This window comes from Dipodomys merriami, unplaced genomic scaffold, assembly GCF_024711535.1.
Source record: "Dipodomys merriami isolate MVZ:Mamm:240054 unplaced genomic scaffold, mDipMer1.0.p SCAF_24, whole genome shotgun sequence".
NCBI lineage: Eukaryota > Metazoa > Chordata > Mammalia > Rodentia > Heteromyidae > Dipodomys > Dipodomys merriami.
Genome location: NW_027203826.1, coordinates 20,150,077 through 20,175,407, shown reverse-complemented (window position 1 = coordinate 20,175,407; position 25,331 = coordinate 20,150,077). Strand labels below are relative to the sequence as shown.

The following is a 25,331-nucleotide window of genomic DNA, read 5'->3' as shown; positions in this document are numbered from 1 at the left end:
GTGAGCCATCAGCCCCTTGGAAGCACTCGATCCTTAATACTAGAATGCACAAAAAGCAGGGGAAAATATCTTGGGGAAAGAAGGTTTTCAAAACCTCTGTTTCTTCTTTCCCCCTCATTTCAGCACAGCCTTCACTGGTTGCTAATGTGGAAGACTGACATTTTCCAGTTCAGTGATTTTTTTTTTTCTGTACCAGGGTTTGAACTCCTGGCCTCATGCTTGGTAGGCAGGAACTTAACTGCTGAGCCACCCCTCTGAATGGGGGTGGGAAGGGGCCAGGGACATAATATATCCAAGGCCCAACCCCCAGTAAGACTTATTTCCTCCAGCGAGTCCTACCACCTACCCAGCCTCTCTCATTGGGTTCCTTGGCTGCCTGTGGCTCTCCTCCATAGAGCGTCCATCTTCCCAGCAGCTTAGGATTCAGCTTTGCACACTGCACTCAGGTTGCTGCCTGGCCAGGCTACACAGATCTTCATTTGAAGGCTCAGTGGAAGCCTCCATCGCCCTGTTGCTCTTGCCTTCCACATGCCTGCATTATATGGACAATGCCAAGGCCTGGCACCCATCTAAGTAGTGGCCCCCTTAGACCATGGCTGCAGGAGCTTGAGTGTCTATGTGAGTGATTCTGGTAACAACACTTTCCCAGGTGTCCCTGTGTGAGCACAGAACCCCAAAAGCTGTCTCATCAATGGGAAGTCTCAAGTCTCACTATAAATTTCACTAAAAGCAGCCGGCAATCCCCATACCACGCCTGAATGCTATCGTGTCCTAACATTTCCTCTGCCCAGTTCATTAGTCCATAACTTTACAATTCAGCCCCCTCATGGTGTCGGATGTGGACGTTATAAGTTGTTATAAATGGCCTCTTCCAAGTCCCAACAAAGGTCCCATTCTCACTTGAACCCTCATGAGCCTGTTCACATTTCCTGGTGTTTTGTCTTTTGAAGTCCCACTAAGTTTCCACGACAGGATAGTAGGCTTTCTTTAGCTTTCTTCCCCAAACGTTTCCAAGTTCATCCTGCAAAATACCCAAAGGCTTAGGAACTACATGACTGTGTTTAGTCCCAACAACTCTTCTTTTTTAATGTCAGCTTTCTATTTTGATAACTTTTGTCTCACAGTGACTATTTGAAGACCTTACATGAGCAACTAAAGGGAAGGAAAGATTGATTTTGCTCATTGTTTCAAAGGGTTGCATCCATGGTTGCTTAACCCAATGCACTTAGTTGGCCAGAACATGGTGGCAGGAAGATGCAGAAGAGCTGTTCAATCCATAGCAGGTAGGAAGCAGACTGGAACCAGAGATAAGATAGCCCAAGGATTATCTTCCCACTCCTAAAGTTTCCAAAACCTCTCCAAATAGTGCCATCAGCTGAGGACCTAGAGTTCAACACATTAACTTGTGGGAGGCATTTCATATTCAAAGCATAACACAACTCAGATGACTCATGACAACTGATGAATGGATAAAAAGTGGTATAGCCCGCCAGGAGCCGGTGGCTCATGCCTATAATCCTAGCTACTGAGGAGGCTGAGATCTGAGGATCACGGTTCAAAGCCAGCCCCGGCAAAGAAAGTCCGTAAGACTCTTATCTCCAATAAACCACTAGAAAACCAGAAGTGGCACTGTGGCTCAAATGGTAGAGCACTCGCCTTGAGCTGAAGAGCTGAGGGATAGCACCCAAGCCCAGAGTTCAAGTCCCACGACCCACCAAAAAAGAAAAAAAAAAAAAAGGTGGTATAGCCATACAATGGAATATCATTCAGTCTCAAAAATGTGTGAAGCCAGGCACCCGTGGCTCACACCTGTCATCCTAGCTACTCACGTAGCTGAGATCTGAGAATCGCAGTTCAAAGCCAGCCAGGACAGGAAAGTCCCTGATACTCATCTCCAATTAACCACCAGAAAATCAGTAGTAGTATTGTGGCTCACGTGGTAGAGTGCTCACCTTGAGCTGAAGAGCTCAGGGACAGCACCCAGGCCTAGAGTTCAAGCCTCATGACTGACAAACACACACACACACACACACACACACACACACACACACACACACATAACCAAAACGTGAAGTACTGGTTTTTGTTACAACCATATGTAAATTAAGGACACCCAAAAGATACATATTGGATCTATATAAAATATCCAGAATAGCCAATCCCATAAGACAAAGTAGAGTAATGCTGGCCAGCACTGGGGAGAGGAAATGGAGGAGCAACCGCTGGTGGATGCAGAATTTCTCCTCCAGATCACAGGATTCTCAGTAGTTAGGGGTACAGGTGTGAGATACCAGTACCCAAGCAATTCTGTTATTTTTAATTCATTAAAAAAATAGCATTTGGATGAGAGCAAAAGCCCACGTGTGATCGCGCAGGGAGCTGGTGATTTCACAGACTCCACAGGAGGCGTAGAAGGAAGATGTACAAACCCACTTTCAAACTTTTGGATGTAGCAGGCCTAGATCATCCCAGGGGATCATCAGAAATTGTATAGCTCCATGATGGTTTCCATGCCCTGTCCCCACTTTATTAAAAATGTAAGGCTGGACCTTTCTGGTTTTGGTGTTCAGGACTTTACAGTTGTTATAGAACAGTATTAAATATCAAAATCAGGAAATTTGAATGTCTCTCATGATAAATCATTAGATCTTATGCCAAGCCTTATTGTCCATACTTTACAGGTAATTGCTATCCAGATTTCTCATTTCACTAAAGACCTCTTTACCAATGATATTGATCCTGATCCTTCTTTTCCCAAATTCATGTCAAAAGTCTCACTGCATCAAGAATCTAGAGGGACTCAATAAATGCTATTCACTTCCCCTTCATTACATCAATGGATGTCTGCACCTCCAAACCTTCAGCAACGAAGTTTCCTAACAGTAGCTTTAAAATATGAAATATGAAAAAATAATTTAAAGAATAATATTGTTAATAAAAAAGGAAGTAGAAATCTCCATCACTGACGGGCTTATATAAGTCCATGGCTCACAGCCTCATTCTTGGCAAATATTACAATATGAAATCTCCTGGGTTTTCCCAAGAACAGTGGGTTCCAGAAAGAAGAAGGATGACTGGTGACAGGAGCCCTGAGAAAGGGCATCAATCTGCCTCTGTGATTTACAGCCTCCTTGCCTCAGTAATGACTCCACCATTTGGTCCAGACCACAAGAGGCTGTGTGCAGCACTTTAGCAGAAGGACAGGCATGTACCCTCCAAATCTATCTTGGGCTCATCAGGCTCACTGAGCTCACGAATCACCTCTCTTCCCTTCAAAGTCACCAGCTGCTTCATTAGGGAAGATAAGTTTGCATCTGTGGCCAGGAACCAGAGCCAGGTTTCATGACACCTGAGCTGGCCGGGGTTTCCAAGGTCAGTTAACATCAGGGACTCCCACTGCTTGCTTTTCTGAAACTACAGGGCTGATGAAAATAGCTCGTTTTCAGATCTATGGATGGCTATGGATCACTGCTAATAAAAAACATCAACTAGTGCTAGATGCTGGTGGCTCATACCTATAATCCTAGCTACTAAGGTGGCTGAGACCTGAGGTTCAAAGCCAGGCCAGGCAGGAAAATCTGTGAGACTAAGCACCAAAATAAAAGCCAGAAGTGGAGCTGTGGCTCAAGTTGTAGAGCATTAGCCTTGAGCAAAAAAGCAGCTCAGGCCCTGAGTTCAAGCCCTGGGACTGGCACCAAGAAAGAAAAAAAAATATCCCACACACTAATACATCTGTGTTTGAGTGAGATGGGAAGGAAACTAAAGTTAACTACTTATCACAGTGATCTAAAAAAAAATCACTTCCTCTTCCACAAATGCAACACACAGACTGGACCAGGGTCTTGTTTTATGTCCAGGATGGCCTGGACTGGGATCTCCTATTTATTTCTGGGATGACAGGCTCACACCACTGTATGCAGCCATTGGTTGAGATGGAGTGTCAACTTTTTGCTCAGGCTGGCCTCGAACATAAATCCCTCAGCCTCTACCTCCCTAAGTAGCTAGCATTACAATCTTGAGACATAGTACCCAGCTTCTTGCGTGAAAACAAAAACAATGTATTTGAATTTATACTTAGTGCCTTTCTTATTCCTTTTGATAGCTGCATGATATTGTGGGGACTGCCGAAAGAAAACTCCCACTTGATTCAGGGGAAGAGGGTTTATTTGAGAGAAGAAAGACCAAGCCACAGACCTTACTAGATGGAGGTGTGCGGAGCAAGAGAGTATATGGGAGGGGGAGGGGGAGGGGGAGGGGGTGTGGTCACAGCAGATGTGGAGGTGACCTCAGAGGATGGGGAATCAGAACCTGGGGGCCCCCATGCCCCAGGCATGCCACTTTCCCACGTTACAGATGCGGTGGGGAATTGTAGGGTACCCAGGACGAGAACCAAGGGAAGGGGCCATTTCTCTGGGCCGGGGCCTAACAAATATTACCCTTGATTATTACATCATAATTTACTTTTAATCCTCTAGTAATGGACATTGGTCATTTGCAGTTATTTCTCGCTAACAATGTTTTAATGAATTGTTTTGTACAAAGATCTTGTTGTAGCTTCAGAATAAATGAGTAAGAATGAAATTGCTAGGCCAAACAGAATGGACATTTTTAATCTGGGGAACTTATCAAATTGTGCCTAATTTAGAAACCTAAATATATATTAGCAGGCTTGTTTCTGCCTTATGTACTCAGTATTCAAAACACTTTCATATTTATCAGCCTCACTGGTGAAAAATTTTATCTCTTGGTGTAGCTGCATGTATCTTATTACACAAGGTTGAGCATCATTCAGCCTCTATATTTTCTTGGCTGTGAACTTTCTCTACACATTTCCCTCACTGGCATTTTAACGGTAGAAAGGGCTTTCACTGTGATATTTCCATACATACGTTAGTCCATGGTTCTGGGGGCTACAGGTCCAAGATCAAGTGGCTGTATCTGCCAAGGGCTTGTGCATTGTGACCGAATACAGTAAAAAGCAGAAGAGACTAGAACACAAGGGCAGACTCACTTTGTAACAACCCACTCTCAAGAGCCAAACCAACTCCCAGGAGCCGAACCCAGCCCCACCACAGAAGTGTTAGAAGTGTGAGCCCTCATGATCTAACCACCTCAAAGATCTCACCACAGCTTAAGACCACTGCTTTGGGAATTCAAGGTCCACACACAACTTTTGGGGGGAACACAGGCAAACCCAGTAGATGGTAAGCAAATGCTTTAGGCAAGGCAGTCGGGAAAGGCCACTCCAAGGAAGAGCTATTAAGTTAAACAAATATTAAAAAGGAACCCACCCTATGGTGAGGTGGGAGAACTTTCTAGGCAAAGAGCAGATATGCAAAGGCCCTGTGGCTACATTTTTTCTCAGGAACAGAAAGGAGGATTTGCCAACAGGAGGATGGGTGGATAGGGGGAGGAGCTGGGCTGTATTGCATGAAAGAATGAAGAGAAACAAGATGGCGTTGGGCACTGGTCCAAGATCTTTGAGTGAGGGGGCAGGACAGTGGGAGGCAGTCAGAAGGTGTTGAACTACCACAGAGAAAGCGCTGAGCCCAGTGCGTGTGGCCTGGCCATTCTTATACTCCCTAACCCTGTCCTTTCTACCTCTACTCAAATGTATTTTCCTCTGTTTCCAAACGATGAGGTCTTCCTCCCATGGTGGGAATGTACAGGGTGACTGGAGAGACACCCACAGTTATGAAGGATCAAGTGTGTGAGCAACACAGACAAGATTTCTTTTCCAGGGACTTTGAAGAGTAGGGCTGTGCACAACTATGTTTATTGCAGCATTATTTACCATAGCTAAGATATGGAACCAACCCAGATGCCCCTCAGTAGATGAATGGATCAAGAAAATGTGGTATATATACACAATGGAATTCTATGCCTCCATCAGAAAGAATGACATTTCCCCATTTGTTAGGAAATGGAAAGGTTTGGAAAAAATTATATTAAGTGAAGTAAGCCAGGCCCAAAGAAGCATAGGTCCCATTGTTTCCCTTATTTGCAATATGTAGTATAGGTATGAGTCAAGCGGAAAAGGTCAGATAATGTGATGTTAGGAAAATGAACCCTTAAATATGTATTTTAATGTTTTCGTTTCTTTCATGCATGTGTTTCTAACGCATTTATAAGATTATTTCTTTGTTGCTTTGTATGTCCCTCCCCCACAGTGTAACCCCCGCTTTCACTATATTTGATGTCAGTATAACATGTGGAGGAGATGGGGACAAACAAGTCGTTTAAGGATTCAGGTGGACCTGTTGCAACAATGAGAAGAACAAAATGTCATGTGAAAACCAGCTTTACAATGTCGGTGTGTGGGGGGGGAGGGGGGTATAATTGGGTGGGGGGGGGTAAAATTGGGTGGGGGGAGGGGGGAGGCCGGGAAGGGAAGTGAAGGGTAAACAAAGGAGGAGGCTGCAATGCTTGGTAAGAAATGTATGCATTATCCTGCCCATGTAATTGTAGCCCCCCTGTACAGTATGTTCTCAAATAAAATAAAATACAATTAAAAAAAAAAAAAAAAAAAAAAAAAGAGTAGGGCTGTGGGCTGAAGTGCCCTTTGGAACGTACTTGGTGCTGGCAGCATGATCCATCACAGGACAAGACAGAATGAGTGCACCCAGGGAATTCCTCATCTCCACACAGGTCTGCTGGCACTTCTGTACCTTCCAGGGACCACTGGGGAAAGACTTTGTGCTTGTGGATTGAGGTTTGTGTTGGGCCTTGTGTCTGCTAAGTGTCCGCCAGGAAGCCACATTTTCCTAGCTAGAGCTTAGCCACAGGGATACAGCCACAAAGCTAGCTAGACCCCTGCAGGCAAAGCTAATCATCCCCACCGGAGGGAAAGGCTAGGCGGTCCTTATGTCATCGTTCTGGGCCACAGGAGCAGCTTGTAAATCCTACTGAAGAAATCAGGTGACTGAACTTCCCAGCAAAGGCATCTTGCTGGCTAATCGGTTCTCTCCTGTGGTGGCTGTGCTGGCTAATCGGTTCTTTTCCCGTGGCAGCACAGACGCGGGCCTTCTGTTCCTCTTCTCTCCGCATCCCGAAGCTTTTCCACTTGGGAGTCCTTGCTTCTCGGATCCCTCCCTTGTTCTCTCTCCAGCCTGGTCTCCTTCCAAAGCCACTTGGTATGTGTGTCCATTACATGTCTCCAGGGACCTGCGACATCAGTCAGTCCGTTGCTTTACAGTGCCAGAAAGCTATCCCTGGCGTATCTTCTTTTACCCATTGTAATTGCAAGCCCCGGAATCTCTTTTGAGTTCCTTTCAGCTGCTCTGTAAATAGTTTTAGCGTTTGAATGCCTTTCTCTAACTGCCAGGATCTTAAGAATGTCACTGGGGAGGCAAGACAATTTTTTTAAAAAATAGGGCAAAGAGATGACAGTTTAGTGCCAAATACAAAATATAGGCTCAGGATGCTTGTGTGGCGGATGGCAGAGGAGAAGCCTGGGGCTGGCCCAGGCCCAGCTACTTCCCAGGCCCAGCTACTTCCCAGGCCCAGCTACTTCCCAGGCCCTAGGTTATCTGCCCTAGAGAAGAAGTCAGTCGCTGCTTTCAAAGTTGGCCTGGTTTTTGCAAATGAATCCAACTAGCCTGGTAGCATTAGGCTAACTCTCATTTTCTTCTTTGCACACCAATAACTCTGCTTCCCAAAAGTCCAGCTCTGTCTGGCCCCTGGAAACATTCACAGCAAACTTTACTTCTGTCCTCTTTTCCAACCCTCCAAACCTCTTTCAGTGCCGCTCTGTATCCCCCAACCTCTGTTTCTATGAAAAGAATCATCTTTCTGGTTCAGCGCAGGTAGCAGCCCTGGCTGGCAAGAATGCAGATGCTTCCCTGCGCTGCTCCTGCTGCTGCACTCCTGCTTTTAATCCAGCCGCTGTCAAGCTCCATTAGGAGCCTGGAGCGTCAGCCTCCTACCTTTGGGGCCTGGCCTCCCATTAGCACCTGCTGAAACCAAGGTGGTGTTTAAGATTGAGATCAACAAGCCAAACAGGCTGAGGGTAGAAAAGAGCCCAGGAGTGACTCACTACCACAGACCTTGCCACCTTACACAGCACCCGGACCCTTCGTTCACCTATGTGCAAGCAATGACAGCCATCGGGGAAAGCCTAGCAAAATGCCAGAGCTGGCAGCCATAACATGGTTGAAAACAGCAGATCAAAGCCAAGCAATGTGTCTCCTCTGTCTGGGAATACAGATCTGGGCTGGCATTCATGAATCCCCTCCTCCATCGAAGTAGGCAAAATCGGGGCTAAGAAGGTGGCTCAGTGGTAGAGCGCTTGCCTTGCATGCCTGAGGCCCTGGGTTCGATTCCTCAGCACCACATAAGCAAAAAGAAAAAAGCCTGAAGTGGCACTGTGGCTCAAGTGGTAGAGCGCTAGCCTTGAGCTGAAGAGCTGAGGGACAGCGCCCAGGCCCAGAGTTCAAGCCCCACAACCGGACCCCCCCCCCAAAAAAAGTAGGCAAAGTCGTTCTTTCAATGCATGATCATGGGCCACAGAGGCAGCAGTGGTATGAGCTAGGTAGCTTTGGTGAGACTGAAGCAATACTTGGACTCTTGTCTCAGAGGACTGGCAATGAGAAAAGCAACACACACACACACACACACACACACACACACACATGCGCACACTCAACACACACACTACATTTAATATAAAGAAGAAACCAGAGTCAGGCACCAGTGAATGTAATCATAGCTATTCAGAAGGCTGAGATCTGAGGATCTCAGAAAACAGCCTGGGCCAGAAAGTCTGTGAGACTCTTATTTCCAATTAGCCACCAAAAGGCCAAAGAAGTACTCTGGCTCAAATGGTTAAAGTGCCAGCCTTGAGCAAAATAGCTAAAGGACCGTGTACAAGACCTGAGGTCAAGCCCCAGTACCAACACACACATACAGAGAACAAAATACAGCATACAGAAGGACTCTAAAGTATTTATATCCATAATCAAAGTGAACAACTTCGTTGTCAAAGCTAGATGTACAATCACCATGTGTGAGTTTCTGCATAAGTGTCCATGTGACTTTTAAAGTTCTTAATTATGAGATTTTTTTCTTATAGGATTTTTTTGTGTAAAAGAGCTGATTTACATCCAGCATATCTTGAAAATGACATGAACAATGGCTAAATAGATGGGATGTGAAGCTCAAAATTAGTGCTGGCTCAAAAAGCAAAGAGAGCCAGGAGCTGGTGGCTCACGCCTGTAATTCTAGCTACTAGGAGGCTAAGATCTGTGGATCACAGTTCAAAGCCAGCCAGGACAGGAAAGTCCGTAAGACTCTTATCTCCAATAATCCACTAGAAAACTGGAAGTGGTGCTGTGTTGTGGCTCAAGTGGTAGAGTGCTCTCCTTGAGCTGAAGAGCTGAGGAACAGCGCCCAGGCCCAGAGTTCAAGCCCCATGACCGACAAACAAACAAAAAACAGAGAAAGACTGTGAATGTTGATCCCTTATCATCTCTTCCACAGCTATTTATTTAATTTCTTTATTATTTAATTTCTTTCCACTTAATTATTTTAATTTAGAATCAAAATGAACTTGCAATTAATTTGGAAATTGGTGCCTACAAGACACTTTAGTGATACAAACCTGACACACTTCTGTTTAGTGAAATGGCTAATTGTCTTCCTTCCCTGAGATGAAGATTTTCTAGTGTTGTGTGTACAACAAGCTGGACAAACATAGTTTGCATTGGGGGTCAGAAACAAGTTGAGACGAATAACTTGGGCAGAGAGAAAGGTAGATGGATGAGGTAACAAGCTATGAAATGTGACAAGTGTTGCTGGAGATGAGGAGGAGCCCGGCAGGGACTGAGAAGCGGGGACAGTCCCTTGAGACAGTGAGCAAATTATTTTTCTAATGCGAGTCCCTCAGAGAGCAGAGCTGACCTGTGGCCAGTGATTCATAGCTTTTCTCTAGATGGCGATGACAGCATTGAAAGCAATCGAGATTTCCGGGGGAAGAGGGCAGTTGGCTCTCTAAGATGTGAAATACAAGACGAAAAGCAAACTTAGGTGGAGAGCATTTAACATCATTTCTGGTATCAGAAGAAAATATTGACTTGTGGTGCCCCGCTTGGGCAAAATCAATGATACCCTGGACTCAGGACATTCCGTCAAGGCTAGGTACTGCTCAAGTGGCCGTGTTCACAACAGTCTCATCATGACGGGACTATGATGACTTTATGCCATTGGCCCAATTGCGCAATGCCATTCTCCCTTGTGCCCACCCATCTGTTTATAAATCTGCTATATAAAGTGGTATTTGTAAAGTGGTATTTGAAATTATCTGTCCTTAGAGAGGTCACTGAAGACAAATATGACATCCTTGATAACAAAGAGAGATCACATGATTGATGACAAAGTTCCAAGTCTGTTCAGATCTTTTGGCAAAATTCAGAGTTAACCACCTCACATTTTGATTCTGAAGTAGAAAATGGAGTAACAACCCTATTTCTTGTGGGGAAATTCTCCCTGGAGAAGACGCCAACCATGGGAATTTGTTGTGGTGACGTGTTGTGAAAACATAAATATGTTCATGGCATCTCTGTTTGGGGTGGCTGAAAACAGCTGGAAATTCAACTCATTCTATTTCCTAAAAGAATTCTCTTTTGATTTACAGTTTTGAAACAGTTGCACAAACCAATTAGGTTATAAATCAGAATATGAAATTGTTCCTTCTTCATTTACTGAATTACCCCATAGCTCTCTCATGACTTAGTGTTCAAGAACTGGTTTAGCCTGAAATATCTTCCAGTGACAATGCCACAATGAAAATTGAATGTCAGCGTTGCTTTATATGGAAACAGATGTCCTAAAACTCTGGTGTTAAGTGGTGCTTTATTGGGTTTGGGCCCTGATACTATGGTCCCACAAAGACACCCACACACATTTTATTTATGTATGTCGGTTGTAGGGCTTGAACTCTGGGCTTGGGCACTGTCCCTCAACTCTTCAGCTCAAGGCTAGCACTCTATCATTTCAGCCACAACACCACTTCCAGTTTTCTAGTGGTTTATTGGAGATAAGAGTCTAACGGACTTTCCTGCCCTGCCCGGGCTGGCTTTGAACTGTGATCCACAGACCTCAGCCTCCTGAGTAGCTAGGATTACAGGCGTGAGCCACCGCCGCCTGGCTACACATACATTTTTAACCCTCTATTTGCTACTACACCAGTCACTTTACCTCAGTTAAGAGAAGGTATACTTCATGATGGCTAGACTTTGCAGCATTATGCATTACTGAGTAACATTTGTACTCTCACAACAGAGCAGATAGACCATATTCAGCCTTGAGAGCAGCTGTGTTGGTTGTGATTGTGCTGTCCTGATAACTGCTGAGGATGGAAGCCAGAGAAGAGGACAGAAACAGAGACCTGCTCAGAAGGGCCACCTATAAAACCAGGTGCCAATGGCTCAGCCTTGACTCATAGCTACAGGAGGCTGGAATCTGAGGACAGAAGTTCAAGGCCAATGCGGGCAGGAAAGTCTATGAGACTCTTACCTCCAATTAACCACCCAAAAAGCCAGTAGGGGAGATGGCTCAAGAGGCAAAGGGCCAGCCTTAAGCAAAAAAGTTCAGGGACCTTGCCCAAGCTACTAGTTCAAACCCTAGCCCTGATCATAGACAAAAAGGAAGGGCCACCTACAGCATGAAAATGGGGGACACTTGACTAGTGATTCAGGGGAGTCAGAAATTGATCCATGCTGTGCTTTATGTAAAGCTACCGTTGTGTATCCTAAATGCCTCACATTCTGCCCTCCCATAGGCACAGCCGTAAGAGGTACGCAGGCTTTATGTCCCCTTTGTCTGCTGAGGAACTATAAGAAACATTAACTTTCCAGGGCCCTGTGCTGAGGATGGATTCAAAGTCAGTTTGGTTATAAGGTTCAAGCACTTAAATCATTTGCCTACTGACTATACTGCTTTTACAGTATGCTTATATGAAATGTATTTAAGCAATTCATGATTCCCACCCAAAATGACTGTGAAATGCACGATTAGGTCTCAAGGGAAGAAAGATAATTTACTTGTATTAGGGAGAGCAGGAGACAGAGGAAATTACCAAAGAAGATGCAAGGCTAAATACATTTCTCGCCCAGATGAAATCCAGACCTTCACAGGGTTAGCACAGCCCTGATCTTTAGATGACTGATTACATCTTACCAGAATCAGTTTCCAAGGCCTTGTGAGAGAAGGCATTCCCTGCCCCAATTTCCCTCAACCTGTGCCCAGGCAGCCCCACCCTGCCTCTTCTCTGATCTACATGGGAGACAGACAGTAAGTCAACTCTCTTCACCTGTTCCTGAGTGCCCACAAAAACACAGAAACACATGTCAGCACTTTGAAAATTTGCTGAAGACTTGGGGAAGGTTGCACACAGCTCAGTCTGTACCTCGTGCCTGTACCCACCAGCCTTTCTCTTCTTGCTCCTCATATTCGAACAACAAAGCCCTGCCTCTTGAGCAGTTTCTCAAAACCTCAAATCCCTTCTCCAGCTTTAAGCAAGTCATTTGGAACATTTCCTGTGCACTAGCGTAACACACTTCTCAAGTCTGCAAGAGCAAACAGTATGTTTCTGCAACAAAATGAACACAAGTGAAATAAAATAAAAGAAATTTTAAAAACCTTGAAAGCCCCTCACTTTAGCTTAATAATCTGGCTCCTCTCTAGAGAAAGCCGTAGTTTTAATCACCGATTAAACAGTACTTGACATCTTTAAAAAGGGAAACTTGAATCCTGGCTTTGGTTTCATTTATGGCTTGAATGCCAGATGGCAAAGTTGGCCAATCACAAGAAATTAAACTGATATTTCTTTTTCATATCTGCATCTGCCTGAGTCTTTTCAGGCAGATAGAACCATACCATAAATTGGGGGAGGGGGTGGGGCTTACAAAAACGGAGATGTCTCATGGTGTCATCTGGGCGGTCCTCAGGTCAAGATGCTGGCAGACTCGGTGTCTGGGGGAGCCAACTTCCTGCTTCAGAGAAAAGCTGCCCTCTTGCTCTGTCTTCTCGGGGTGAAGGAATAAACAAGCCCAAACCGCCAAGGGGGCCTCTCTTTTATAAAGGCACCTGTAACTTATCCTGTTTGATAAGCTCCACCCCCATGACCTAATCCCTTCCCACGGCCCTACCTCCTCCTGCTATCACCTTGGGAGTTAGGATTTCAACCCTAATATGGGGGTGGTCAAGCCCTACAGATTTCTCAGATCTTCCAGCTTAAATAACACATGCACACATGCAACTGGAGACCTTTTGGTAATAAAAGAATAAATAGTTCCGATCCATCATCTTGAAAGATAAGCTGAAAATAACTTAAAAACTGGATAAAAATGTGTTTAAAATAAAAAAGAAAGAGTTAATAAGTTAATAAAGGGATTACTAGTTTAAGCCCCAAGAGGAGACAGGGATCAGAGAGGTGATTTAGATTTAGCATCACAAGGATATTTGATAATCTTGCCTAGAGGTCAAAAGTTGAATTCTATGTCCCAGCCAAGATATGAGTGCTATCAAATCTCCCCGGTTATGGGTCGGGACTCTAAAGGAGTTTTTACACTCTAGGGTGTGGTGACTGGGAAAAGGAGAACTTGCATTTAGGTGAGAGCTGGTGTAGGACTCACTTTTTTGGGGGGTGTGTGTGCTAGTACTAGGGCTTAAACTCAAGGCCTGAATCCTGTCACTTAGCTTTTCTGCTCTAGGCTAGTGCTCTACCAGTTAAGCCACAGCTCCACTTCCAGCTTTATTTTATTTTTTGTCAGTCGCAGGGTTTGAACTCAGGGCTTGGGCACTATCCCTGAGTTTTTGTGCTCCAGGCTAGCACTTTACTACTTTGAGTCACAGCTCAATTTCTGGATTTTTTGGTGCTTAATTGGAGATAAGACTTTCCTGCTTGGTGTGGTTTCCGAACCAGGATCCTCAAATCTCAGCTTCCTGAGTAGCAAGGATTATAGGTATGAGCTACCAGCACCCACCTTTTATTTCATTTTTGGTGGTTAATTGGAGATAAAAGTATCATGGACTTTTCCTTGGGCAGGCTTTGAGCCCTTAATCCTCAGATCTCAGCCTCCTGAGTAGTTAGGATTACAGGGGTGAGCCACCATGCCCACTAGGACTCATTTCTAATGAACAGTTCAGCAGAAGTGATGCCCTTTTTACACGGTCTGCAATCTAGATTCTCTTATTCTGATTCTTTGGGGCTCTCAGGACTCCAAGAAGTCAAGGGGCAGACAATACAAGGCCTCTTGAGGCTTAACTTTGGAACTCAAACAAGGACACTTTCACTTCCAGCATATTTTGTTGGTAAGTGCAGCCAGATTCAGACCTGACCCCTTCCTGGAAAAAGAGCAAGGTCATATTGCAAAATAGAATGGATGCTAAAATAGGGAGAACATAGAACCATCAAACTATCAAATTAAGAAGCTCCACTCTGTGGGGAAGAGTATTTAAAATATCCTACAAAATTACATTCATGATGCATCGAGTACAGTTGTTCAGACCTGTAGTCTCAGCTAGTTGGGAGGCAGAGATAAGAGTCAGCCTAAGAAGAGGAAACACTTTACAATTCTTTCTCATGAAATAAATGCAAATCTGTTTAACAAATTACTTGTAAACAGAATATATAGAAAGACTCCTCTATACTCCACACATACAGAAACCCCATAGGACCAATAAATTCAGTACTGTTTCAGCATGCAAAAGCATTTCTATACTTCCACAGTGAACCTTCTTTTCAAAAAAAATCAGAAAAACAACTCCATTTACAGTAGCAACCAAAAGACTAAAATAGTTAGCAAAATAAGCTTAACCAAGGAGATGAAAGTTTACAAACATGAATGAAAGAAAATGTAAATAAATGAAAAAATACCTTGTGTTCCTGGATTAGGGGGGTACATATTGTTGAAATGTTCATAGTGCTCAATGGCAGCTTAATGCTACCTCCATCAAAATACCAATGGCATATTTTGCATAAATTGATAAATGATCCTAAAATTTTAGACAAAAGAGTTGAGTAGACATTTCTCCCAAGAAGACAAAGAAATGGCTAGCAGGTATGTGAAAAGGCACTCAGCAACACTAAAAATCAGGGAAACACAAGTCAAAACTATACTGAAGCCGGGTGCAGTAATCATGCCTGTAATCCTAGCTACTCAGGAGGCTGAGATCTGAGGATCACAGTTCAAAGCCAGCCGGGGCAGGAAACTCTGTGAGACTCTTATCTCCAATTAGCCACCAGAAAACCGGAAGTGACACAGTGGATCAAGCGGCAGAGTGCTAGCCTTGAGCTGAAGAGTTGAGGGACAATACCCAGGCCTAGTTCAAGCCCCATAACCAACAAAAAACAATAACAAAAAAAAACTATACTGAGATATCTCCTTATCCTGATTATGATGACAATTATCAGCAAGTCAAACAATAACTGGAACAATACTGGAAACAATACTGGGACATCTGGTCACTGTTGTAGGAACAGAAAATCATGCAGCCACAAAATAAAATGATATGGAGACTGCTCAAAATCTTAAAAGCTAAACTATGGTATGATTGAACAACTCCACTTCTGGCTTATATGCACAAACATTGTCTACCTTAGTCTAGGTATGGGCAACCACCCAAATGCTCACCAATAGATGAATGAATAAAGAAAGTGTGGTATCAACTGGGTGCAGTCCTGTAATTCCAGCAGGTAGAAGAATGTCATGTATGAAGGCAACCTGGGCTGCATAGTGAGACCCTGATTCAGCAGAAAAGAAGGAAGAGGAGGAAGATGGGGAGGAGGAGATAAAGGAAGTAGTGGCACGCCCATATCTTAGAATACTACTCAGTAATAAAATGAAGGATTGACAACAGTGGCAATGTGAATGCAGTGAATGCGATGAGCCCCAGAGAGTCGTTCCAAGTGGGAAAGGATTCGAAAGACTACAGGGCAGGATGATTCCATTGATAAACCATCTAGAAGATGATGAAGTTCGGATGTGGAAACTGATAGAGCAAATAGGCATAGAAGTTGGGAATGTATGGAAGAGCAGCAGGCTACCAAACGGCAATATAAAGGGATTCTTGGTGGTAGAAATGTATTCTACCTAAGTCAACCTCAACATCAAAGTTGTAACACTGTAATTTTATAAGGTATTACCGAAGGGGAAACCAGGCAAAAAATACTTGAAATTTTGGAAATTCTCTATATTACCATTATTTTTTTTACACTACCACTACTATTACTATTATTATATTTGGGCAGTACTAGGGTTTGAACTCAGGGCCTTGTGCTTGCTAGGCAGACTATCTACCACTAGAGCCATGCATCCAGCCCTTTTTACTTGCTATTTTTCAGATAGGGTCTCCCATTTTTGCCCAGGGTGGCCTTAGACCTCTATATTCCTACCTATACTCCTCATATAACCGGTATTTTATCATACTACATGCTCAGCTATTGGGATGAGTCTCACTTTTTGCCTAGTCTGGCTTCAAAACTCAATCTTCCTGACGTCCTCTTCTTAAGTATCTAGGATTAAAACATGTATCACGATATCTGTCCCTCTCTGCATGTGAATCTATGACTGAGAATCTAATTTTTTATTTTTTTCTATCAGTCATGAGGCTTGAACTCAGAGCCTAAGGCATTTTCCCTGAGCTCTTTTGCTCAAGGCTAGCATTCTACCACTTTAAACCACAGCACCACTTTCAGATTTCAAGGCTAGTGCTCTACCACTTGAGCCATAGCACCACTTCCAGTTTTCTGGTGGTTTATTGGAGATAAGAGTCTCACAGACTTTGAACTGGCTGGCTTTGAACTGAAATCCTCAGATCTCAGCCTCCTGAATAGCTAGGATTTCAGGCATGAGCCACCAGTTCCTGATCAGATGATATCATTGAATAGAAGATACTTGCAATCTATAATTAACAAAGGCATGTGATTATACTACGTACTTTTATGTATCATATATAATACAGTACTATGTATCAGTAAGAAAATGCTAACTGGGTACCAGTGGCTCATGCCTGTAATCCTAGCTATTCAGGAGGCTAAGATCTGAGGATCATAGTTCAAAGCCAGTTCAGATGGGAAGTTCATGAGACTCTTATCTCCAATTAGCCAGCAAAAAGCTGGAAGTGGAGCTGTGGCTCAAGTAGGGAACACTAGCCTTGAGCAAGAAAGCTAAAGGATGGAGCCCAGGCCCTGAATTCATGCCCTAGTACCAATATACTCTCTCTCTCTCTCTCTCTCTCTCTCTCTCTCTCTCTCTCTCTCTCTCTCTCTCTCTCACACACACACACACACACACATCAGACAGCTCTATAGAAAAATGAGCAAATAATTGAACAGGCACTTTGTAAAACAGAAAATTCAAACAGCCTATAAATACATTCTGCAGTGCCAACTCCATTAGTAATTAGGGAAGTGAAACAAGAGCTATTCACATCCATTACACATGCTCCAGATTGACAAAAATACTAATGAATCTGATAATCTACTAATGAATCTGATAATCTATTGGGCAAGGGTGTAAAGCAACTAGAACTACCATGCATCATATATCTCTGATGGGAATGTTAATTTTCTGAATACTTTGGAAAATAATTTAGTAGTCTCTAATAAAGTTCAATGTAAGCATACCCTATTCTTCAGCAATACCTCATACAAGTATATACTTAAAAAAAGTTTGTACTGGTATTTCAAGAGTATACACAAAATATTATTAACAATATTACTTTTATAGCCCCAAACTGGAAACAATCCAAATGTACTAGAATGCACAAATAATGAATTATTAAACAGCCATAAAAATGAAGAAAGTAGAACTGTTCTCGATAAAAGTGAATCATTTGTGGAAACAAATGACACACAAACATATACATGCTACAGCATTCCATTAATAGAAAGTTCAAAACCAAGCTAGGTGCCTATAATCCTAGCTACTCAGGAGGCTGAGATCTGAGCATCACAGTTTAAAGCCAGCCTGGACAGGAAAGCCTGTGAGACTCGTATCTCCAATAAACCACCAGAAAACTGGAAGTGGTGCTGTGGCTCAAGCGGTAGAGCACTAGCCTTGAGCTGAAAAGCTGAGGGACAGCGTCCAGGCCCAGAGTTCAAGCCCCATGACCAACCAAAAGTTCAAAACCAAAACGAAACCGCTCATGCCTGTAATCCTGGCAACTAACTGAGGCAGAAAAGTCTCCAAGACGCTTATCACCAATGAACCAGCAAGAAAGCTGGAAGTATAGCTATGGCTCAAGTGACAAAAGTGTTAGCCTTGAGTGAAAAAGCTAAGGGAAAGCACCTAGGTCCTGAGTTCAAGCCCCAGTACTGGCACACACACATACAAACTAGTAAAACTAAATTATAGTGTTTAGGGATGCGTGACAAGCTGATAAAACAAAAGGACTATTCTGAAATGATTACTATAAAGCTAGAATGATTGTTGCTTTACGAGGAAGGACTAGACGGTAGAGGGGAATTTAGGGGGTGCTGACAATACTGGGGTGGTGATTACACAGTGTTTGGCTCCATGACTCACTAAGCTTTACATGTATGACGTCTTCACGTCTCTGTGTAGCAGTTCATAACAAAATTACAAACCCTTCATATTTTCTTGTTTTGCCTTTGAAAAGAGATGAGACTAGAAAGTAGGTGTGACACTTGTGCTAAGAAAAGGTGACACATGAACATTTGAGTCTAATATTTAAAACCTGTGAAGAGGGAGAGAGTTTTGTGGCGTGTTGAATGTACAGCAGACCTGCTGGAATAACTACTGGGTTATTAAGCAACCTTTGGATGGTTGCTTTAAATAAAAGGAAAGAGGCACAATTAAGGCCAACCTTGATGCTACACAACTTAATCTCATCCTTTGCACATTGGACCTGGCTGAGAGGCCATAGGTTTTCACATTCTGGGGGTTCTTCAGGTTGGTTTTCAAGTTGATACCTGATCACCTTTTCACCTTGACTCCCCAGACCACGGAGACTAGAGAGAAGAAAGCATATTTGAGGTAGTAGAATGCCTTTCCTTGAGTTTATCTTAGCTGGGCGCATTTGTCTTCAGTGCAGGCAGGACTGGAAAGCAGGGTCAGGAGAAAGAGGAACAGACCAGAACAAAACAATTCCAAATTGAGATGCTTTGAAGTGCTAAAAATGGTCAGTTCCCTCCTCTCTGAGCCTCATGCGCTCTCGGCAGACCTTGTAAATGACTAATGTCAGAACCTTACTGTCTGGGGAACAGCACACAGGTAGCCCGTAGTGCCTTTAGACGAGAAATCCAGAGCAGCCCTCGATTCCCTCCGCTTTGCTGCCGCCTCCCTCCACCCCAGATCTGGAGATCACAGGGACCAGGGTACACCTCAACCGCAAGATATCCAAGTGCCATCGGACAAGTGGAAGCAGGGCAGGCTGGAAAGCAGCTGAACCATGGGAAGGCGTCGAGACAGTCTCCTTTTATTTTTCCCTGCGGACACATACACATTGTGTTCCCTAAGATTCTCATTGGCCCAGGATTTTCCATGCTGGACCCCATCTGGAGGGCGCCAAGTCCCCTGCACTGTAGCATCCCAGGCGCACCCATCCCCTGGGGTTTAAAGTGTGGGGGTGGGGGAAGGGCTCAGAGCCGAGAGAAGGGTCTTTGGAGGAGACCAGCTGTCCAGTCGCACCCCTTTCCCCGTGCAATCCGCCTCTCTGAGCCGGGATTCACCCAGGCTCGTGCCAGCACCAATCAGACAGCTCCTACCTGCCCCCAGCCCCGGCCACCTGGAGGAGCCATGAGGTTCTCAGATCAGTGTGGGGCCGGCGCTGGGCGCAGGGAGGGCGGAGGGCTCACGTGGGCCTCCCCGGCCCCGGACAGGCAGGACGCGCGGGCCGGGTGGAGCAGAGCTGTGCGCGCGGGAGAGCAAGGGGAAAGCAGGGAGAGGGGCGGGGCACCCTGCAGGCTGAGCACCCCGGCGGGGCGCCGGCTCGGTGGGCGCCTGGAGGTGCCCAGCTGCGGAGCACTTTGGAGAGCTTCGACACCCAGGTAAGCGTGCTCCTGAGCCCCCACCCTACCTTGACCGAGGTTGTGCCGGGCTAGGTCTGCGTGGCTCCCCTAGGGGCGCGGCCCGGATGCTGGAAAGTGAGCTGGGGGTCCCCCCTGCCCCCACCCTCCGGGGTTACACTGAAGCCATTTGCCAACATCGGTCGGCTTCACAGTGCTACAGCCCGCCTCGGCGTGGCGAGACCAGCGAGGACCCTCGGGCGCTGGCGGAGCAGGCGGGCGAAGCCGGCTGTGGTGAGGGATCGCCGGGCAGGGGACTGGGCTAGGACCTGGGGCGCAGGGACCAGCCAGCGGCTCGCCGGCGTTCTGCATATCCAGGTTCACGCCCGTGGCTCTAGAGAGCCCTGCGACCTGGGCTCATCTGGGTGATTTTCCTGAAGTTTTGCAAAATAACAAGGGCGGATGTCCTTGGGCTGTTCAAAGGGGAGGAGGCATCGAGCGGGAGACTTGCAGGGCAGTCATCTTTGCTAGCAAGTCCTGGGCCAGTAAAGAGGGGCTCGGGGGTGGGCCAGGGATAGCTGTTCTGTGGGGTCCCGAGGCTCCAAAGCCGGCATCCTGGAGGACCTGGCGCTGGCGGTACTCCAAGCTCCAGCCACATGGAAGCCTCGGCTTAGGGGCACAGAGAAGGTCCTGGCCGGTGTAGACAGACCAAGAGACAAACGGAACGCAGTACCCAGTGCAGGGGATAAGCCTTTATTCGGCTGCTCAGGTCCTCGCCACCCTGAGGCTGGCTGATATGGCCTGTGGCTCTGAGAGAACCCCTGGGTGCCAGGCAGGGCAGAAGGGTTTGGGAGAGATCTATTGCCTCTGTCAGCACCTTGGGCTATGTACCGAATGCACGGTGTGTCACACACACAAACCCACACACACCCCTCCTTTCTTCTGCTTGGAGTTGTGGAGCCCTGAAAGTTGTCCCTTCTTAGCAAGTTTGGGGTGGCTGGGTGCAGGAATCAACCCCACGGGCAGCCGAGGAGGCCTGTAGTCAGTTGCCCTCCATTCTCTGATTTGTTTTCATTCTGAGCGGTGTGGCTACTTCTCCTTAACCCAGAACTCTACTGTTGGCCTGGCTGGAGGACGGGGATTGGAGATGGGGTCATCAGAGCGCAGCTGTGTAACTGGCTGTCTACACAGCTGGATGCCTGTGCCTTCCACAGCTGAACTGGATGAATGTTTTATACCCGGCTAGAGACAATGATGGGGAGTTCAAATTCCTAGTGTTCACTTGGTCTGCCGTGGGAAGTTTTCTGGGTAAAAGGAAGCCTTCTTTCTGTAGTAAAGAAGTACTTCAAAGCCACGGACATTGAGATCCTATTCCCTTTGTTCAAATTGACAGAGGGTAGACTAAAAAAAGAAGAAGGAGCAAAGGTATACTCTTGAAAACAGTTACACTTTCTCAGACTTCTCTCCAAAGCTTCCAGCTCCATGCTATAGAGGATGTAAGCCGGCATAAAGACAGACTCACAATGGCATCCAGAGAGAAACTAAATGTGGCTCTCTGATGGGCTCAGCAGGCGTTAGGCAATGAGCATCTGCCCCATCCTCAGTGCCCCACTCCTTATAACAAATGAGGTTATAATTCCCACCATCCTTGGGGATGAAAAGGATGAGCCCTTGCCTGAATGGGAAGCCTCTGGAGTCCTCTGAGGTGTGGAGGTCTTATGTGGATAGAAACACTAGTTGTTGGCATGGTTGGCAATCTTGGCAGAACGAGAGATAGGCTTTCAGTGGTCTTATCAGAAACAGCAGTACGGAAAGGAAAGGCAATGTGGACTGTGGTGTTGCGCAGAGAAAGTCCCCTGTGTCTTGTCCAAGGATTCTGTTTTATCTCTGGCTTGCCTCTCTGTAATTGGAAATGAGCACTGTCTTGGTCTGTGTACAAATATCATCTGGCAAAAAAGAATCAGCCCAGCCCTCCTCCAGAGGCCCAGGGATGATTTCAGTGATCTGCTTCAAACTTTTCAAGAAGGCTAAGGTGGCTCCGAGGAGGAGTTGGCTGATCATTGGACACATCTGGGACTGGCTGGGTGATGAAGGCCTGTCATCTGTGAAAAACATCTTGAGGTTTGATTCTGACCTGGTGATTGTTAACAGGCTACCATTTATTAAATACTCTGTGTGGCTGATGTCAGGCTTTAAAAATCAATACCACCAACCCCATACTTCATGGGAGAAGGCTAAAGCTGTGCTAACAATCATAAAACTAGCAAGTGGAAGAGCTTAGCTTGCAGCTCAGGTCTCTCTGCTTCCTTCCACAGTCAATCGCCTCCCTTAAGAACAGACACCACACACACATGCTGGCAGAAAACCCAGATCATCGTGAATAAATATTATTTGTAGTCTCAAGAGACATTTGTCACCCCATTAGGCTTCAAGGAAAATGCTGGCCTGGGAGAACTGAAAATGTTGTTTATTGACTTGAATATGTAAAGTGCAATCTACCCTTAGCAGCCATATTTGCCTTTCAATTCACGAACAATGAAAAGATAGATGAATTGTTGATGTTGTTTTTGAAAAAAAATAGATTCTTATATATTGTTGGCAGGAAAGTAAATTGGGACTTACGAGGAAGGCAGCAGGAAATACCTGTCCAGTTTAGAAATACCTATGTCATTTGACCCAGGGATTCCTACTACATTTGCACATCAATACAGAGAAATACGGACTTTATAGCATTGCTGGAGCTGTGGAAGAAATTAAATTCTCATAAAAGCATATGTTATAAAGTATATAATAATACTTAACTATTTGAATATCAAATACTCAAATACTGTCCACAGAAAAAGACTACAAAGCTGATATGGAATATTTCCCCAAGACATAGGGTTTAGTGGGAAAAGCAAGCTGTATAGAACATTTGTACCATGCTATTATTCATTTTATAAAAGAGGAAGACAAGCCAGGCTTGTCCACACCCTGTGGCTCACACCTGTAATCCCAGCTTCTTAGAGGGCTGAGACCTGAGAATCCTGGTTTGAAGTTAGCAGGAAACTCTGTGAGACTCTCACCTCTAATTAAACACTAAAAACAGGCAGTGGTAGAATGATAACTTAAGCAGAAAAGCTCAGGGACAACACCCAGGCCCTGAATTCAAGCCCCGAGTCTGGCACCAAAAAACAAACAAACAACAAAACAAGAAAGACAGACATTCTAAATTCCCTCCAGGAGATGTGGACCTAAAAACCACTTGTAACTTTTGAATTTTGAACACTGTGAATTAAGCATTAAAAACTCCTTTTCCATTCCCTGCATCTGACATGCTCCCTCAAACACTTCTCTAGCTGAATAGTCTGGGAAAATACTCCCTACTTCCTCTAAAAGTTCCATTTGGCTTAGGAGCCAAATGACTGTGGGGCCACCCAGAATTCCTTTGAAATATTCAGTTATGTTTAGAAAAGTGGGAAGAAGAGTGTCTTTGGACAGGTGGGCAAGCACAATGTGTTCATCTAGCTTTACAACAACATGAATAAATAGGAACTGCCTTTCTTTTATGCTTTGCTCTTCCTCTGTACAAGATAAATTATCAGCAACTCCACAGTATTGGGAAAGGGAGAGAAAGGAACACTGTGATTGGACTCCAGAGAGAGCAGAAGGTATATAGGAGATTGTTTCTGGGAATTGCATTTGTTTGAGGTTTTTGGTTTATTTGTTTGTCAGTCATGGTGCTTGAACTCTTTTTGCTCAAGGATTAGCACTCTACCACTTTCAGCCACAGCACCACTTCTGGTTTTCTGGTGGTTAATTGAAGATAGGAGTCTCACAGTCTTTTCTGTGGCTTTGAACCACAATCCTCAGCTCCTTGCCTCCTCAGTATAGGAGTGAGCCACCAGTGCCCAGCTGGGGAGCGTATTTGAACCTCTAAAAGAAGAGGAAAAGAGAGAAACACTTAGAAAACAGTTGGGCCGGGCACCAGTGGCTCATGCCTGTAATCCTAGCTACTCAGGAGGCTGAGATCTGAAGATCGCGGTTCAAAGCCAGCCTGGGCAGGAAACTCCGTGAGACTCTTGTCTCCAAATAACCACCAGAAAACCTGAAAGCGGCGCAGTGGCTCAAGTGGTAGAGCGCTAGCCTTGAGCTGAAGAGCTGAGGGACAGTGCTCAGGCCCAGAGTTCAAGCTCCATGACTGACAAGAAAAAAAAAGAAAACAGTTGGAAGTTATTCTGGGGTGTGGAGTTGGATTACCCAGGGGAGTAAGGAAGTTTTCACTGCACTAGAATGTTCCTAAATGCCCCTCTGATTACTTCTCATCAGCACAGATACCCAGCTTAGTACCCTTGTCCCCAATAATTCTCTTTGGCTGACCAGTGGGAGCAATGAGTGTATGAATGGAATGGCAGTATTGGACACCACCTTTTGTTTTCAGGTAGGCCAGGCTGTTGAACAACAGAAGCAGTGAGAGGGGACTAGCTTCCAGCATCATGACACAGGAACATCACTGAGGGCCTTCTGGGTTCCAGTCACTTTTCCTGCATGCTCTCATTTCATCTCTAGGTTTACCCCTGGGCTGAATAAGGGTGCAGGCTCTTCAGCGTGAAGCAACACTGACTTCCTGCTCTCTGCACAGTAACCTACAGCACAGGCACTGTATGTCCATGTACAGATCTAGACTGGGTCATAGCTGCCTGTGGCTTTGATTAAGTTGGAACTTTGCAGTATGCACAGTTTAGGGACAAAGCCGTGTTTAGAGTTCTCTTCCCTCCTCTCCCCTCCTGTTCTTTCCCTCCCTTCTTCTCTCCTCTCCTCCTTTCTCACTTCACTTCCTTCCTTCCTTTCCTCCCCCACTCCCCACTCAGACAGGGTCTTCCTCTGCAGCCCAGCTGAGCTCAAACTCACAATCTTCTTGCCATAGCCTCTTAAGTGCTGAGATTGGAGGCATGTACCTCTACATAGAGGTCAGATTTCCATCTCTTCTATCTGTGGGTGTACATGAAGGCTGGAAACTGGAGACTGAGCTGTGATGTTACCCCAGGAATTGGGAGAGGAAAGAGAGGTGACTCATTGTTTTGGTCCAGCTACCAGTGGTGTGGAAGGCTGTGAAGTCAGGCTTGTGAGGGCTGGAGTCTACACCCGAAGAGAACGGTGAGTGTCTCCTGAGCCCCAGGGCTGGGCTGGGAGTTTGTTTGCTGTTTAGATTTAAAAAAACAAAAACAAAAATAAAAAGCAGCTGAGAGCTAAGAGCTTTGCCTACTGCAGACCATTTCCTCCCACACAACACCAGCCAGGGCTCACTTCTGACTCCTATTCTACTTCACAAAGGAACAACTTGATTCCCCCTCCCCCCCAAATAAATTCTGGAGCATACAAG

At 45.3% G+C, this 25,331-nt stretch overlaps 2 protein-coding genes and 1 long non-coding RNA gene across 3 annotated transcripts in view; 2 read left to right on the top strand and 1 right to left on the bottom strand.

Moving 5' to 3' along the window:
- The window catches only part of Tdrd5 (tudor domain containing 5), an 82,907-nt gene extending 76,655 nt beyond the window's left edge, over window positions 1-6,252 (top strand). The window contains exon 19 of the mRNA XM_070034359.1: window positions 6,171-6,252. Within this exon, the coding sequence (XP_069890460.1) occupies window positions 6,171-6,197 (27 nt within the window). The 3' untranslated portion in view covers window positions 6,198-6,252. The remainder of the gene's footprint in view (window positions 1-6,170) is intronic.
- The window catches only part of LOC138835798 (uncharacterized), a 123,290-nt gene that overhangs the window by 60,530 nt on the left and 37,429 nt on the right, over window positions 1-25,331 (bottom strand). The gene's annotated exons all lie outside the window — the stretch shown is intronic.
- Window positions 19,960-25,331, top strand: part of LOC138835795 (protein FAM163A) — a 66,559-nt gene continuing 61,187 nt past the window's right edge. The window contains exon 1 of the mRNA XM_070034363.1: window positions 19,960-20,011. The gene's annotated coding sequence lies outside the window, so the exon portion shown is untranslated. The remainder of the gene's footprint in view (window positions 20,012-25,331) is intronic.